Source organism: Pseudoliparis swirei, chromosome 22 (genome assembly GCF_029220125.1).
Source record: "Pseudoliparis swirei isolate HS2019 ecotype Mariana Trench chromosome 22, NWPU_hadal_v1, whole genome shotgun sequence".
NCBI lineage: Eukaryota > Metazoa > Chordata > Actinopteri > Perciformes > Liparidae > Pseudoliparis > Pseudoliparis swirei.
In genome coordinates, this window is record NC_079409.1 from 13,192,012 (window position 1) to 13,210,943 (window position 18,932).

General features: G+C 38.7%; 2 protein-coding genes across 2 annotated transcripts; both read left to right on the forward strand.

The window, feature by feature from the left end:
- The first annotated feature begins 238 nt into the window (after nt 1–238).
- Nucleotides 239–1,754, forward strand: s100a10b (S100 calcium binding protein A10b). Its single transcript, XM_056443805.1, has 3 exons — nt 239–347; nt 1,276–1,430; nt 1,524–1,754. Exons 2-3 carry the CDS (start codon nt 1,293–1,295, stop codon nt 1,683–1,685), a joined length of 300 nt encoding a protein of 99 aa, XP_056299780.1. The 5' UTR covers nt 239–347; nt 1,276–1,292; the 3' UTR covers nt 1,686–1,754.
- Nucleotides 1,755–3,918: 2,164 nt separating this feature from the next.
- Nucleotides 3,919–9,811, forward strand: s100w (S100 calcium binding protein W). Its single transcript, XM_056443804.1, has 3 exons — nt 3,919–5,321; nt 9,074–9,225; nt 9,345–9,811. Exons 1-3 carry the CDS (start codon nt 5,270–5,272, stop codon nt 9,531–9,533), a joined length of 393 nt encoding a protein of 130 aa, XP_056299779.1. The 5' UTR covers nt 3,919–5,269; the 3' UTR covers nt 9,534–9,811.
- The last annotated feature ends 9,121 nt before the right edge of the window (nt 9,812–18,932 follow it).

An 18,932-nucleotide genomic window follows, 5' to 3' on the forward strand; every position in this document is an offset into this window, starting at 1 on the left:
ATTTTAACTTCAAAGTAACAGATTTTCCAGATGTGGACGTTACAACTCGTAAAGGAAAACAAGTTTGAACAGCTTTTGGGGGATTTAAAGAACATGTCGTGACCGGGGAAACGTGGGCAAAGAGATTCATAACTCTTCACGTTATATCTCTCTCTCTCTCTCTCTCTCTCTCTCTCTCTCTCTCTCTCTCTCTCTCTCTCTCTCTCTCTCTCTCTCTCTCTCTCTATATAACCCTCCCATCATATTGGGCGTTGCCCAGTGAGCTATAAAATCCTGAAGCGTCTTCCAGTGAGCCCCTGCACTCTTCACTGAATCTCAAACTCCAGTTTCTGCCTCTTTGTGACCTGGTGAGTTTATTATTACTTTGAAACTTGTTTTTCTGCGCCCACTGTTACAGGCTATAGCCTTTAAGTTGCCTGAGGAAACGGATTCTTGTTTACGTGAGGATCATTCATCTTGCTGGATGTAGTTTGAGGATCGTGTAACAGCTGCTTGGAGCTGCTCGTGTGTGTTCTTCATGTTTCTTTCGGGGCTTGGTCGTTGACTCTCCTGCTCGGACAAGTCGCGGCCCGTCCTTTGTTCCCCGGTGAAGTTATTTTCCTCTTCTTTGTCTTCCAACTTCGTGAAGGCCACCTTTTTGTTATTTTTGGAACTCAACCAAAACATGTTCGAATGGAAAAGGAAAGGCAGAGTGGGCGACTCGAGATAAGGATTTGTGTTTATGAGCCAGGAAAAGATGTCTCATAGTGTAAGAATGAGCTGTGAGTGCCAGTGAGACCAACACCCAGATCCTCATTGGACATTATGGTGTTTCTGGATGGAGTGCAGACCTGAACAAGTACTCATGATGCAGAATGCATTGGCCCATATGAGAAATGTGTGTTACGTCATTGATTTGTAATTAGCGATGCGCATAGCTCAAAAGTACTTAAGTACAGTAGGCTACTTAATGTATTTCGTTACTTCCCACCGCTGTGTATCCTTTTGCTTTATTACAACCTTATTCTTTAGGCCTCCTTTAGTAGAAGTTAAAAAGTAACCAAATCTAAAAAGTTTCACTTTACAGATATGTCTGCTTCATTGTTGAAAGGTGTTTAACGTCCACGCCTATTTCATCATCTGGTAGTTGAAACTATAACAGAGCATACTTGTTTATGCTTTTACGTGTCAAATATTATTCTGCACAGTAACTAAGCTTTAGTAATGTAGATGTAGAAAAGAAAACAGGATACATCCGGAGGAATGCTTGCCCAGACTTGTCTTTCCTCCTCTCAGAACTCTCCTCTGCAGCCATGACTGAGTTAGAGAACTGCATGGAGTCCCTGATCACCATCTTCCATCGCTATGCCGATGAAGACGGAGATGGACAGACCTTGAGCAAGAAGGAACTGAGCAAACTAATAGAGACAGAGTTGCCCACCTTCCTGAAGGTAAGAATCGTACCTTTTTTAAATCTAATCTCTAATCGATGCACATAAATTACTGTGGTTTACTTTTTGCCACTCTTGCTTTTGCTCTTTCAGGCTCAGAACAACCCCAAGGTCGTGGACGAGATCAGGAATGATCTGGACCTAAACGGAGATTCTAAGGTGGAGTTTCAAGAGTTTCTTTCCCTCGTCGTCGGCCTCTCAATAGCCTGTGAGAAGTGCTTCGTGCTCCATTCACAGAAGAAGGGAAAGAAGTGATGTTGAGTGAGATCCTTGTGTAGCACATGTGCGTGCCAGATTATCAAGTAAAAACTGCCTGTGACAAGATTTCTCCTTGTGTTTGTTTGATTACTCTTTTTTTATATCTGTGTCAAAATACTCTCATGTATCTTCATCAGGGAGTTTTATTCTGGTTGCCTATATTTTAAAAACTCTGTAATATATATGTATTGTGCACATGCAACCTTTATAGTCGAGCAAAGCTCTGCCAATTTTAGAAAAGGACGTCAAAAAGTATTGATTAATTAATTCACATCAATAAGGGTAAATGGGTATGCTTTAGTTCACATCTAAAGCATCAATTCACCCATTAATACTCCCTGCATGTTCAATTTAGGTATCAGTTGTATTATGCAGCAGGCATGAGAATCCCTCACCTTTCGGCGAAATTCGCCGTTTTGAAACCAAAATAGGTGACTGACGTGAATCGTGTAGATCCGAAGAGTTTTTGTTTTGGGGGGGGGGGTCAATTGGCCGGCCGGCGTTTATGAGATTGGAGTGGGACACGGAGAAAATGTGGAGTGGTGCTTTTCGCAATAGAACATCTTTGATTGGCACGTGTCGCGTCTCGGCCAATCAGCGTCAAGATGTCTTCAGCGTTTGGTGGTTTAGGTTAGCTTGAATGTTAGCCCGCTATCTGCTGCTGTCACGCTGCACGGTGGAGCGATGCTAACAAAGTACCCGTACGTTAAGAGCGATGTGATTTAGCATATTTTTAGTATCGATACTTCATTAAAAGAGCGATCAGAGCGCACGCGCTGCTCCGTGTCGAGCTGTCTGCGCACACTACGCAGCGAGTGCCGTTAAGTGGCGGAATTTTCGGCTTTAAAAATTAAAAAAGATGCCAGAAGTGAAATGTTTAAGTTCAGTCTGTAAAGTTCTGTTACTGTAACTCTCCAGCTGCTCATCCTGATGAACTCTGTATCATCTGGTCAGATACAGACGAACAGTCTCATAGTGATAATCAATGCTATGATGGCTCCATGTAGTTTCATTAATATCTTGTAGGCTAATACTAATAATACTGCCATTTGTTAAGTGTTGAAAAAGTTGGTAAAAAGTGAACCATACAGATATTTTATTTATTACTATTATAGATAAATATACCAGGATCGTATTTATGGTACTGTTTTATGGTATTGTATCAGTATCATGATATTTATGGCAGGTATGGCATAGATTAGAACATACTGTCAAACTCATGGCCCGCGGGCCAAATGTGGCCCGCCACGTCATTTTATGTGACGGCATTCTTGTGTCCTTAAGATTCACTTGTTGGTTCATAATTGACTGTAAAAGGGAATATTACTAAATAGTTGTGTTGTGCATACTGTGATATTCTGAACACTCAGATTCAAACTGCAACATCTTTTCATTAAATACATTTGAGAAGATAAAAATATCCCTCGATTTAGGTCTCAGCTTGTCATTCAGGGGTGATAGTGCGTCCCAAAGCCAGACCAGTGGAGAACCACAGCCCCAAACCAGTGGAGAACTACTGCCCCAGACCAGTGGAGAACCACTGCCCAGACCAGTGGAGAACCACTACCCAGACCAGTGGAGAACCACTACCCAGACCAGTGGAGAACCACCTGTCTCAACTGTGAAAAAGCTTTTAACAAAGTTAATGTAATAATGTTTGTTTGATCTTTGATAAAGTAATGTGGGTTAAAATAAATATAATTAAATTAAATAGATGTATTGTATAATATTAAATACATTTGCATATATAGTTATACATTTATATAAGTACACCTAAATAAACAAACAAATGCAAAGACAGTTATTTAACAATATGTTCTGGAGTAGTTAGAATTATACCGTGTTAGTGACAACCGGCCCTTTGAGGGCCGCCGTGAGGCGGATGTGGCCCTCGGTGAAAATGAGTTTGACACCCCTGGATTAGAAGATCGTGACAACCAGGTAGATGCAGAACAGACTCAAGGAACAGACTCGAGGCTCAGCAGAGCACAAGACTTGAAGACTTGTTCACGCCAAAAAAAAAAGGAAGTTGGTTCATGAATGACTATATTATATACAATATTACTATTATTATAGGGCCCACTGACTTGGTGTCAGAATGGAGGAACTATAGATTATCATACAACGTCCAACATCGATGTTCGTGGAAGTCACCAGCACCCCCCCCCCGCGCGCGTGCGCCTATCCTTCTCACCTTTTTCACCCCTGACCCGTTTTCATGCCTGATGCAGGAGATAACAGGTTCAATATGGGAATGTGCTGGTTGTCACATGCCTGTATGTCATGAGTTATGGGTTAGGGTGGTGCCAAACCAGCAGACTTTCAAGTGCTGACCAGATTTGGATGGGTTTGAAGGTGGATGGTGTTTGGCTATAGTGGTGGTTTTCTCATGGCTCTTCTCCAGATGCCAAATAGTTTATTCCTCTGTGTGTCCAACTTACAGAAGCATTCTTCTCGCATCTCTCACACGTGTCACCGGCAGGCTTTTTACTCCAGGTACGAACATCCTTAATAAAGGGACTTAACACTCCAACGCAGAATTCAACAAAGAAGTTCAAAGGCCGTCCAGGCCAAGGACACGGCCCACTGCAGAGCATGAGGTCCAATATTACATCAGTTAGTACAGCCCGTTATAAGGCCCACAATGTCAGTCATACTTGGGAGGTGTTAAAAGACAGTAACATTTTTATTATTTGTGCCTGTTGGCAATGATTATACAAAAGCCTTCGCTGTCTTTGTTACGGCTAATTCTTGGGATAGTTGACATCCACCAGCAGAGAGATTTCACTGCAGCACAAAAAAAGACACACTATAACCCTCAAATGCATGGCAGAGGGGACGAAACGTGCCTTTAATGATGCAACAATGATTCGACATATTTTGAAGTCAGTGTTGTGGCCGCTGTGTGTGGAGAGGCAGCGGTGGTACTCGTCTCATCAACGATGGTTCTGTTGAAGTGGCCCAGAGAGTCTCCACAGGGAGACGATGTCAGCAAAGCACAACAACTAAATCAATAACCAAGGGTTTAATGGAAGATAATAGAATTGGAGAAAGGAGCACACCACAGGCCAATGAAGGAATTCCATTGCTAATGATAATGAAGCATTGTCTGCTTGACTAATAAGAAGCAAAGCATGAAGGGAAATAACCAACTACCTGCTGAAGCAATTAAAGAAATGCTGCACAAGTCAATTATCTGAATAACAGAACGTGTCATGGAAACAATATTGTGTCAAAAAAAAAAATCTTCCCTGCAGTTGTTTTGACATGTAATTGCAGGACAAACAGGGGCGTTGTTCCAATTAGTTTGTCCGAGGCCCTTTTATTGTGCATGAAATGCTCTGTAATGGCTGTGACGCACATGGGCCGAGGCTCGCAAGTAGTGAACAGTATGGACACGCACCGCATCCAGGATGGTAGTATCGTTGTCCCAGGATGCAAAGTGTCTCACATCAAATGCATACACATATTGCATGATCACACCGGCGGTGAGGTTTATGTTTGAGGAGCACAGTGGGACCAGAGAGGCTGAGTGGACTGGTTATACTGGGACAGAGTGAACTGTTCTTTATGCTTGGCGGATGGACAGCAGAGAAGGACTTTGCATTGCCTCACAGAATGAAGTTCAAAGAGGTGAGTACAATACCAAAGTCATTTGTTGTAGTAGTTTACTGTTTAGAGGAAGTGGTCAGCCACCACTGTGTTGCCTAGTGACGTTGATTCTTTAAAAAGTGTCAAGTTATTTAATTTAAGCGGCTTTAATCATGCTTGCAACCTCCACGGTGTCCATTGGTATTTATTGTCTGTCATTTTTATTTAATTGTCATATTTTCTGGTTAATTCTAGTAAAAGTATACAATGGTGACTTTTTATTTATTAATACGTTGAATGCGATGACTGCAATGTGCTGGAATGTATTGTTCTTCTGAACAAGATTAATTCTATGGAGTGACGTTCCACTGGAACTTTGAGATTTAATGGAATTTATTTTTAGCTTCTCGGATTTAACAATAGTATCAAATGTCATCATGTCTATCAAAATTGTCTGCACCATTTTAACTGACTATTTTTTACTATTTTTTAAATCCAGTACATATTTAAACAAGTAATTATAAATTAGTGTAATAAATAATTCCCAAATAATAAAGTGACAAGAATCTTACTTGAGTATGATATTGTAGCACTCGTTCCATCGCTGGTCATTCGCATTGTTTTTCTCCATAATTAGTGATTGCCATACGCTTTAGTAAGTTGCCAGATGCAAGATGTTGTGAGTCTATAGTATAGACTCACAACATCTAAAGTATAGACTCTATACTTTAAGAAGGCGTCCATGCTTTACATTCACCACTAGATGTCACACAAGCACTAAAGAAAACAAGCTGTTCTGTCCATTGTCACCATTTGAGTGAGTAAAGACAATTTCGTATATATAAATGAAAGATGCTGGGTCAATGAGGACTCTAACTTATAAACACACTGTGTGTTGTATCCTGACAAAGGGCATCATTTGAATGGAGATTGACATGAAAGTATGATGTTCCACAGCGTGGTGTTGACGGGATGACGCTGCAGCTGCTGGACATCCACTGCTGTAGGATAGACAATCGAGCGCAGTACCATCGAAGACTGAGGATTCTCCTATGTCTGTTTAACACAGGGGAGGCAGAGTGTAGGCCTAGGAAGCTAGGATACATATGAGAGGATTGAGCTCACTAGGACATTTTATTATGGAAGATATTTGGTTCACAATTTCAATCCAAAAGTTATTAATTTCCGGGCAGAGCCAAATTAAATTAAGTACCAACATGCTGCTTACGCCTTAAACATACACCAGAACAGTCTTTGTCATATTTGCTCCTAGTATATGGGGTAGTTTGTAATTTATGTATACTTTTAAATTGTATTTCTGAGTAACTACTACATATTTGTTTGCTATTTAACATGATTGTTTTCCATTGGTGATAATTAATTGTAGTTTTAAGATCATGTTCCCATGATTGTCTGCTGCTGTGAGTACCTAACTTACTTAAAGAGAGCAGTTAATAATAAATATAGCTTGTTTTTTCCTCTTCAGCTGGCAGACTTGGTGAATCACAGATTCAATGCAGCTCTGGTCCACGGCCTTCTTTGTATTGGGGTACAGAGTTTAAGAAACTACGAATTTGGAAGAAACAGAAAAACTGTGTTTTGGGTAGCCCATACTCATCCTGAAGTTGATTAAAAAACTTTATGGTACCACTTTTATAGAGGTCATGTATCACCTGGATTCCATGTGTGTACCATTCATTAAAACCAGGGTAAATACAGGAAGGGATCAAATTGGGGTTATTAACAATCGGTGCATAAAAAGACTATTTTCTATTGATAGAAAACACATTTTTTACCCTAATCCATGTGTTTAGAATGTTACTCACAATACAGTTGTCACTAGTGCCTATTGTTTGTTTAACAGGATTTAAGAAAGGTGCACTTGATAATGACTTACATCCTTGCATTTCAAAGTCTAACCATGTTTTTCTATTTGAACTGACAGTTGTGTCCTCTCCCTTATAAAGAGACTATAGGAATACCTTTACCTCCTTCAAACTTGTGTTTGTGCAAACTTCAATGTAGAGAAACCTGTATGTCGCCCACACCCAGACTTTGACAGGTGTTGCATTACCCTTTTCTTTAGGAATTGTTTTGATTATGAAAGGAACCGAGAGGAGGCCGCACACTGTGAGATTACATTTGTTATGGTGTTAAATGGCGTTGATGGGATGTTGCTGCAGCTGCAGTTTAAGTTCAAACGTTTCCACAACAGCATTTATTTGACAGTTTCGTCCACGCCCTTGTACGACTTTCGGGTGTATGTCACACTGAACGTGACTAGAGGAATACCTCTCATACCTTTTGGATTTTTGTGTTATGCTTGGTGGAGTATGTTGGTCATGAAAGGAACACAGCCAAAGCAGAACACTGTGAGACTATATCTGATCATTTATTAAAATCTCTGCTCAGAGCTATTTCAATTTCATTTTGGATACTTTTCTGGTCCATGTTCATGGTGCAGGCTGCAGAGGTACAGAAGCTCCAGTGAAACTGTAACTCATACCCGAGCCAGCAGGGGTGGAAAGATGAACTTGGTGTAATGAACACCACACGATCTGTCCTCTCTATTTTCTTTGAGCCCCCTGCAAGGAGAATGTGATCGTTTTCAATCAGTGAAAGTATTGAGGCCAAAGTGAAGAGAGGCTCGAGCTAAAGGGACTTGGCATGGGGCAACAGAGGGTAAGAGGAAGAACATACTACCATTCTGCTGCCTTGGAAAAAACGAGTGGAAAATGGAGGTTGAGTTTCACAAACTTGAGCAGAATGAATGGGGATGTGTCAGAGGGAGCACACAGCTGGGACACTCCCACTGACGCACCCCAGACTCATGTCCAGACACGAGTGGCTTTAGTCTAGTATAACCAGAGTAGGATATTAACAGTTGTACTAAAGAACAGAAAAATAAAGCTTTCTATTAGTTTCCATTGTTCAGCCACCACAATTTAAGTTAGAAATACTTTTGGGAGTATACTGGATTTTATTCCAATAATACTAAGAAATAAAATACCACTGACTCTGCTAAAACATGTTTTCAAGAACTGGAGGCTCAAAAGTAAGAATGTTAAGGTTAAAATAAATAGCTTTTTTACATTGTGATGTGAAATGCGTGATATTGAAAAACTCCTAAAGATTTCCCATCGGGGATTCAATACAGCCTTATTGATAAAGAACATAAGCAAAACTTCAGAGCCAACAGGACAGACAAGATGCCCATGCAGACAAGTTGCCTATGAGAAACACAGGTGTGGTCGGGCCTTTAAACTTGCCACTTTGGGTGGGATCAATGTCGAAATATTTCCTCTATCCAAACACCATCTTTACTCAATGCTTTATTTATTACTGTGGCACAACTCTCGTGGAAACAAGTTTGGAGTGGGCACATTTCCAGTGCATGTACGAGTGGGTGGGCCGGTCTCCTCTTTAAGCTTTAAGAGGCTTTCCTCTCAGTCTGGCATCATTCTCGCCTGGAACAACTGTTGATACGGACTGGACCTCTCTCCCCAGGGAACGTGAACACTAAGGTGAGTCCCTAAGGAAAGCAAGATGTTGGGGAACATCAAGAAGAAAGGGAATTAATTTCAGATGCTAGGCAGATGCAATGGAAATGTCGTGGCGCTTATTTAGGCTCAGCACACATTTGTCAAGCACCTTATTTCGTCGATTCTGAAGTTTACAGCCTATGCTCCATTATAACGACATACGTCTATCTTCCATTCACCCAGTATATGTTTTGGGGGATGGTATTTGCTCTTGCTGCTTTGTTAATGACTCTCATCAACCGGTTTCTCCAGCTCCAGCCATGGCTCGTCTGGACCAGGTCATCACAAACATTGTGGATATATTTCTGGACTACGCTGCTGATGATGGAGGCAAGAAACCGAAGTTAAACAAAGAAGAGCTGAAAAAGGTCTTTGAGGAAGAAATACAATCCCCTGAGTTGAAAGTAAGTGGCTGAACAAACTTACATTATATATATATATAAATACATTATCGTGCTTCTTACTCACCACTTGTGCTTTTGTGCATTTCATGATGGTATTTAACTGAGGATGTGTTCTCCAGGATAAAATCAATGCAGGTGACATTGAGGAGGCCATGAAAATGCTGGATAAAAACCACGATGGCGAGGTTAACTTCCGAGAGTTTTGCCGGTGTGTGAGTGACCTGGCCAAATGCTACTACCAGAAGAAGACAGGCAAGGGGGGCAAAAAAGGCAAGGGCAAAGAACGAGAAGGTGAAGAAGAAGACTAAAGGACCAACCCTTAAAATGTGTGTTGCATCACAATATATTTAAAGATATTTCATACTTATGTCTTTTACAGTGTCTGTTATATCTGACACAGCTGACCCTGGAACCAGATGTTGCTATATTAGGCCATTTGCACATCCATTATTCAAACTCAGCTTCTTATTTATGTTTTGAAACTGCATGCAAGATGTGATATGTGCGGCCTTACAACCTGTCAACAGGTTTTCAAAGAACATTCCATTTGTTACTTTGCTGAAAATTAATAAAAGCATTAAGGTTTGATTTGATCTCCAGTTATTGGGTCTCTGGTGTCACTGCTGTAGGAGGAGCTTAAGCGTGGGTTCATCAAACATTCAACTGTCACCCCTGCTGTGTTCTCCAGAGCACAGATCTCTGTCACTGTTTCCTCAGGGAATTAACGGACATCGGATGTATTCCATGTCCTCTTTCAGTGTGTTTTTTGTAAAAATCACATTAATTAAACCCCTCTATTTCTTATTAAAATAATTGCAACCGCTCAATGCACAAGGGAATTTGGGATTTTCAATTATAATTTTTTTTAAATAGTGCACTAATTTTATATTTATATTTCTTTAAACATTTATCATAAAACCATTTAAAAGGAATTATTTTGAATTGTGGTTGTTGTGCAATAATTCCCTCAGATGTTTTACACACATGGCCAGAAGCACTGGCAATGTGTTCATACATCTTCATCCAAGCATCAACTCACCCACATGCATACCTGGCAAGAAATCAACAAACATTTATATTGGTTCACCTTTGTGAGTCACTTGCGATTGGTTGAAAGACCTGTTTGTCAATATGTCTAACATCTAATTCATCAACTAAGGTCACGATAATATATTGTAAACCTGCATACATATGTTTGTGTTGAGAAGATTTAACCCTCCTGTTACCTTAACGTTTCTAACATATTTTACCCTCTGGGTCAATTTGACCCCAGCAATTAAAACCTCCAGAAAATTATTAGAATTAATATTGTTTCCCAAGTTTAAGTGTGAGGTACTTTATGTTTGTTTGTTAACTACCTAAATAGCCCTTTAAATATATAAAAAAGTTAATATTTCTTATATGTTTGACACAGTGAAAAACAGCCTGGGGTCAAATTGACCCCAAAGAACACCGACGTTAAACATTGAATGGGGTCAAATTGACCCTAAAGGTAACAGGAGGGTTAAACAGCCAGAATATAACATAACACTGGGGCAAATTCAGTGATTCAATGCTGTTATGTTTGGTATAGAAGAGAAGGCCCGTTGAAGCACTTCTAATTTGTGTCCTCAGCTCGTCCAAAATCAGTCACCTTTGATTCCCATGTTTTATGCTCTGCAACTGCATTCTTCTGGCTGTGTGCAAGGTGGAGCAAATGTGCTGGAGACACTCCCTACGGCACACCTGCTCCACCAGCTTTACCAGCATGTCCTGTTCCCTCATGCTGCAAGTAGTTAAATGTACTCATTTGAACTGAAACGGACTCAAACGTCAATTTATGTTCAACGTATTATGGTTTGTGAAGGTAAAGATATTCCTTGAGTTTATACATCAACCCAAATCTCTCAAATCATAAAGGTAGTTTCTTACAATCAAATAGAAGAGAGAGAATGAAAGTAAATAAAGCCACACTTGCAGTGATTTCCATGAAAAGACTAAGAAGCCCATTTTAGATTAGACTTCAGGCTTTTAAAATGATTTTTCTCAAATAACATTGAATAGACACTTCAGGCCTCAGTGGATGAAGCATATAAAGCATTTGTACGTTTTAGTTTGTTGAAAGGTTTTATAATCAATCTACTGTTAAGTCTCCACCTTGTTGTCTCTCGTGAGTCTTGTTTCTGTATACTTAGTGACCAATCTACATAACCATAAGAGGCTTACATAAAAAGGGTCAAAGTTACTGGCTGCAGTCAAAACAAAGTCATACCAACAGTGGTGTAAGCATAAATTAACCCTAATTCCAATTCTACTTTAGAAAAACATAGAATTATTCCAGAAGACTAGAAGAGACTACACACAAGTAAATGAAGCAAATGCATGTTTTAGTTCAATATTTCACATGTTGACTCGCCCAAAATGTATCTTCTGAGCATAGAGCAGCTCTGCAGACTGTGGCTGCAAAAGGTTTTCAGAGTTAGTTGAGCAATTCCCCACTAGAGTGATCACCTGATCACACTTCAGGTATGGAAGAGAACACACCCTACACAGGTGTAATTATTTCCAACTGTGCTACAAGGTGACCCCTGTGCTTTTCATCTTGATTCCCAGTTGCGTGTTGTGTTTTATAAGGTCAAAGTCATTAGAATAATTGATGTTATAACTGTTTCTACGTGAACTAAACAGAAATCAAGTAAAATAAATGTAAGACGGAGTAGTTACTAACTAGACCTCATTTATTACTGGAGGGGACAAACTCCATTGTGTTTGTGGGTCTCACATTTCCTCCCGTCCAATGGTAACTCATTTGAAACAAACTTTGTTAGCAGCAGCGTTGCTCAAACAGCACTGAGAGAACTAAGCTCTAGTTTTGATTGAGCATTCCTGTCCAGAGATGCATTAAGCTAAACAGCTCCAAGACTATAATTACCTCTGCTGGTAAGCTGCCTCAGTGCCAGGAGCAATAATTGCATGCATATGCTGTTTGATGATGAACAGGAAGTGGACGATTTGTTCAGATGAAATGACTTCACCTTAAACTAAACGGATACAACTTTTCTGAAAGATGAAAAAACAAGAAAATCCTCTGCTCACACACCCACACCCACACACACACCCACACACCCCATACACCCACGCACCCACCCAAACACACACACACACACACACACACACACTGTGTTGTAGTGGAACGTTCCTGGAGTTGTTACCATGGGAGAGGCAGAACCAGTTTTGACAAAAGAAGTTTAAATGGTGAAATGCATCCAGTAAAAACCCAAACAAAACACCACAGCACAGCCAGAGGGGACTTGTACAAAATGAACTTTTGCTTTTACTCTTAATGGTTCCTTTTGGAAATCTCCAAGTGTTTGTACTGCAGATATGTTTCAGTGGATGTTGTGTGTGTGTGGATTAGGTAGGAGGTGCAGAAGGGTTTGGCACGTTTGATGTTTGACAACATTCCCCAACTATACATCATAGCTTGCCTTTGAACACACCTATCTATTTGTCTCTGTTTGTACTTAAGTCCTCCTGTGACATTAATGCCAACGCCTTGAATCATCAGCGGTTTTATCACATAGCAGGTTATGATGATATTAGCAACAACCCACACTTGTCGGTCCATGCAGGCTAGAAACCACTTGTTTATTATTAAGTTCTCACTCATTCTTTTTGTACTTACGATAGTACTTTAAAAAAAAAGCTGTATTAAAAGCCATGGAGACAAAAAGTTGCGTTGAGTAAATTGAGATAAGAGTTGTCGTATCATGTGGCTAAATGACTCAATAAATCTTACAGCTTGGTCTAATTTTTGTCAGACACAATGTGGCCGGTTTGCTGCGTGTTGGAGGTGAAACCCTGGTCATTTCTTTAAAAAGAGCCACAATGGAAAAAGACTCCATAACAATTAATAATGAGTACTCCATTTACAATGGCCCCATGTAACGTTCAACTATTCATTTATTTACCAGGGACAGTGCACATTAATCCACATTTCAGGAGAGCAGAAAGTTTCTAAATCTTCATATTACAATTTTTTTTACTTTAATATTTGATTTTATGGCACTTGAGAAAACTCTTCCTATCTCATAAAATTTGAATATTTCCTCAGACCAAGTAAAAAAAAAGATTTATAACAGCAAAACAAAATCAAACATTTGAAAATGTGTTTCCAGGTGTTTCGAGTTAATTAGACGATTCAAGTGATTTGTTTAATACCCTACTAGTATACTTTTTCATGATATTCTAATATTTAGAAATAGGATATTTGAGTTTTCTTAAGCTGTAAGCCATAATCAGCAATATTAAAAGAATAAAAGGCTTGCAATATTTCAGTTGATTTGTAATGAATCCAGAATGCATGACATTTTTGTTTTTTTAATTGCATTACAGAAAATAAAGAACTTTATCTCAATATTCTAATTTTCTGAGACAGTCCTGTACATGAACTGAAATAGATCAAATGCGGGGAAACAATGAAAAGTATATATATCAATATTATAATATAAGATAAATAGGGGTTTGCGTTTCTTCATTGGCATTTCCATATACAAGGTGGTTATCTTTTTGACTACTCTTGATTCGCTGTGATAAAAACCCTGCACGCCTGGTTAGACCTGTGTGCTACATGTGCTACGCCCTCCAAAACCTGCTGTGCTAGATTTACAAATGAGGAAAAATTTTCTAAAAGTTATGGACAATATTTGCTGGGTGTATCATTTGATGCTTTCCTTATTGTACGGACTGGATAGAGATTATAGTGATCACCATTCCATTACTTTCAAAAGCTGGTATTACTGATATGAAAGGGAGCTTATGTCAGAAGAAAAGCAGGGAAGAGTGCAAATGTCATTTTGTTAGAAAAAAATACAGAAAGAGGGGTTGGGACTTGAAAAGAGGATTTGTCAACTATTTAAAACATGTTTGTGGACCATCTCAATCTATTGAAGTTATCATATAATGTTGGCATGTTTTTTAAATTGTAGTTGTTTGTATTTATCTAAATACCTGTGCCATCGTTGTGTTAGTGTGTGAATGTGTGTCACTGTGCATTCATTTAGATCGTAACGGGCAGGTGGGGATGTTTCCCAGTTCTTTTTTCATCATGAAATAGGAAACAAACATTTATTTTGGGCCACTTTAGATTCATTAATTGAGTGCACACAATCTAGAAAACTTGAGTTAGGGTAAATAAAAGTGCTAACAACTTCTCGACAGTGTCCTGTAGCCGATCATCCTTCTGGCAGAAGACTGACCTCTGCATCACACCGTTCTCAGGAGGTTGACCTGGACTACAGCCATGTGGTTTTAAACTGAGTTTAGACTTTAGGGAAAACATGTTAAGTTTATATATTATAATGTGTCTCTTTGGTTTTGATTTAGTTCCCCGTTTTAATTATTGTTAATATCTTATATGCAAATATAATTTGTAAAAATTAAGGAGACAAAAAGGTGGGGCTATGAAAGAGGGTGTGTCAACCTCTATTTAAACACTGTATCAGTGCTCTCCTCTCAAAACCTTCTCATCCCCACCTGCTACCTGCAAAAGCTGTTACACCATTTTGGTAAGTGGAAATATGTTTTTAAAAACCCTTTTTGAATTGCAACAGTAACCATTTTGCATATAATTTGTCCAAATGCTTGATACCTAACATGTAATATTATGTGGCATGAGATGCATGAATGGGGTTTGTTTACAATGTGTCAAAATTGGAAAACACAACAATGAAAAGTTATTTTAAAAGGCATGCAGTCGGGTGGTAAAACTGAAAATCAGTGCGTACGGACAGTGTATGACTGTTCCATCGACAAGAAACATCCAGTTAAGTGAGTGGTCAAAAAGTCTTTAGTAACGGGAAAGACAGCATTCAGACACTGTGAATTGTTTAAGAAATATTTTGAGACTTTCTTCTCACACCAGACTACCAATTCGCTCCCGGTTGCACCACTTATACTTGATCCTGTCTCTTATATTTAAACCAATGGTTAATGTGGTGCTCCAAAGCAGTCCAACCCATGTTTTAAGATGTAATGAAGCATTATATTTAGCCATAAACACTGATTAAAGTCAACAATACTTTCTTATTGCAGCCATCATGTCAAAACTCCTCGGGGCAATTTGCATCATTAAGGAAACCTTTGATGAATATTCTAATGGAGATGGACCCGACGCAACTTTGAGCAAGGGAGAACTTACAGCGATGCTCAAAAAGGAGATCCTCGGTGAAGTAAGTAGAACAAAAGCAGCACATTGACAATATAGCTGTGATTGCCTCTGACATATGGTTTATGTTTTGGACTCACAACTCATCTTGTTTTTCTTTTGTTTAGTCCGCACCCAGTGAGGAAATCGAGGAGTTCTTCAACACACTGGATGGAGATGGCGATGGTGTTGTTGATTACAACGAGTATATCAATTTTGTAGCATCCTTCTGTGTGATGTTTCATCACTTGGATGGAGATCAGCACCTTGAATAATAACTTTAATTTGTTCTAAATGAAACATAAACTGGAATATCCAATTTTCACTGCATAACAGTCATGTGATTTTTAGATGTTCAGAGAAGGAAAACTTGATTAAACACACAAAGATGATCGATCTTTTGGGTTATTATGTTGGCTTGGAGGACTTATTAAATTGTGATCACTTTGAGTGCAAAACCACTGATGTTCAAATGTTATCAGTGAACAATAAAGAAAATAAATGAATGTTGTCATTTTGTGAATGTTTTGTAAGTGTTCCTAAACAAAATACACATATCATTCAAACTTAGGCAGCTGACCATCTTAACTGTGCGTCTTCAAGGAAGAATGCCTTTAAAATCATCTTTAAAAAGCATAATCTTAACGTACTATGTCAAATGTCTCAACTCATCATTCAGGGACGCAACCCATGGTGAAATGTTGACTTGTGTACATGCATGGATGCATTACATTACGTGTAATGCAAGAAATAACATACTAATAATAACTGCGTGTGGTCCTTAAAATGCTAAGTATTAGTTTTAAACTATTTTGGCGCACAGTGTGGATAAAATCAAATAAAACCGTAATACGCAATAATCTTCATTCACATGTTGGTAAAGATGTTGGTAATTGTGCTGTGTTCTATGTTCTCATGATCACCACTAAGTTGTCCAAATACTTTAAGCTGCTATGATGCCTCCTTGTGTGTAAAGCTTTCACTCTGAGGCGTCCATAACATTTATTTCCCTGTGGTCTTGTGTGGCTGAAACAATGAGCCTAATGAAGAGGATCAGAAGTATTTCCAATCCAAAGTTCGGGCACAACTGGCTGACAGTCAGACTGGTTCATAACATTGATCATTTAGTCAGAACATAACACTGACTCTCTCACTAGTGCCCTGCGCAGTGGTGTATACTAACAAAGTAGAGATACTTTGTTACTGTACTCGTTTTTTCGGATGTCTGTACTTTACTTTACTATTTATATTTCTGTTGACTTTTACTTCACTATTCTAGCAAAGAAAATATTTTGATTAATTTCCCCTAACATCTTTGTTTGATTGGGAAGTAAACAGTCAATACATACATCCACTGAAATGAATACAATGGGGACAACAATCAAAAGTAACGGTCACAGATGAATTGATATATATATATATATATATATATATATATATATATATAAAATACAATAAATTCTTCATTGGCATTTCCATTTTCAAGGTGGTTTTCTTTTTACGTACTCTTCTGCCGCTGTGAAAAATACCCTGCATGACATGACATGCCTAATTAGACCTGTGTGCTACGCCCTCCAAAACCTGCTGTGCTAGTAAAAACAGGAACATGTTTCTAAAAGTTATGGACAATATTTGCCATAAAAGAAGAAACAGTTTGTTGTTTCAGGTTAGGTGTATCATTTGATGCTTCCCTTATTGTATGGACTAGAAGGAGATTATAGTGATCACCATTCCATTACTTTCAAAAGCTGGTATTACTGATATGAAAGGGAGCTTATGTCAGAAGAAATGCAGGGAAGAGTGCAAATGTCATTTTGTTCGAAAAAAATACAGAACGAGGGGTTGGGACTTGAAAAGAGGATTTGTCAACTATTTAAAACATGTTTGTGGACCATCTCAATCTATTGAAGTTATCATATAACGTTGGCATGTTTTTTAAATTGTAGTTGTTTGTATTTATCTAAATACCTGTGCTATCGTTGTGTTAGTGTGTGAATGTGTGTGACTGTGCATTACTTTAGATCGTAACGGGCAGGTGGGGAGGTTGACCTGGACTACAGCCAAGTGGTTTTAAACTGAGTTATGTTTAGACTTAAGAAAAAATATGTTAAGTTTATATATTATAATGTGTCCCTTTGGTTTGTTTTTATTCCTTTCTTAATAATTTTAAACATATTTGGTGAAATATGCAAATAGGATTCTTAGCTTTCCTGCATTGTTATAATGAAAGGGGGCTTCTGTCAGTTTTTACACTTCATACACTTTTTTTGGAGAAGAAATGAAGGGAAAAAAAGGTGGGTCTATGAAAAAGGGTGCGTCAACCTCTATTTAAACACTGCTTCAGTGCTTTCCTCTCAAAACCTTCTCTTCCCCACTCGATACCTGCACAAGCTGTTACACCATTTTGGTAAGTGGAAATATGTTTTTTAAAACCCTTTTTGAATTGCAACATTAACCATTTTGCATTTAATTTGTCCAAATACTTGATACCTAACATGTAATATTATATGGCATGAGATGCATGAATGATGCGGGGTTTGTGTACAATGTGTTGAAACATGTCAATATATGAGAGGATGGCAATTCTAAATTGACTAGTGTAATAACGATGATCAGGAAATTGGTGTGAATTAATCAAATTAAAGCTATTGATGATTCTGGAAAAAGACAACCATGACAAGTTATTTTAAAAGGCATGCAGTAGGGTGGGGAAACTGAAAATCAGTGCGTACGGACAGTGTATGACTGTTCCATCGATAAGAAACATCCAGTTAAGTGAGTGGGCAAGAAGTCTTTAGTAAAGGGAAGGACAGCATTCAGACACTGTGAATTGTTTAAGAAATATTTTGAGACTTTCTTGTCACACCAGACTATCAATTCACTTCCGGTTGCACCACTTATACTTGATCCTGTTAGATAAAAGATTACAAGGCAACAAAAGAGCAAGATGTTGAATGAAATAAAATAAGAATTTTAGCTTGTACTCAATCTAGAATAAGTTATGTTCATGTGACAAATGAGGAAGTGCATTGAGAAGTACCAGTCCTAAGTTGGTGTTCCAAAGCAGTCCAACCCATGTTTTAAGATGTAATGAAGCATTATATTTAGCCATAAACCCTGATTAAAGTCAACAATACTTTCTCATTCCAGCCACCATGTCAAAACTCCTCAGCGCAATTTGCCTTATTAAGCAAACCTTTGATGAATATGCTGGAGGAGATGGAGACAAGTTGACTTTGAGCAAGAAAGAACTTACACAGTTGATCAAAAAGGAGCTTCTCTGTGAGGTAAGTAGAACAAAAGCAGCACATTGACAATATAGCTGTGATTGCCTCTTTGACATATGGTTTATGTTTTGGATTCACAACTCCTTCTGTTTTTCTTTTGTTAGGACATGTCCAATGCAGAAATTGAAGAGTTCTTCAAAATGCTGGATAAAGATGGTGATGGTGTTGTTGATTACATGGAGTATGTCACTCTTGTAGCATCCTTCTGTCTGCTGCTTCAAGGACAAGATTAGTCA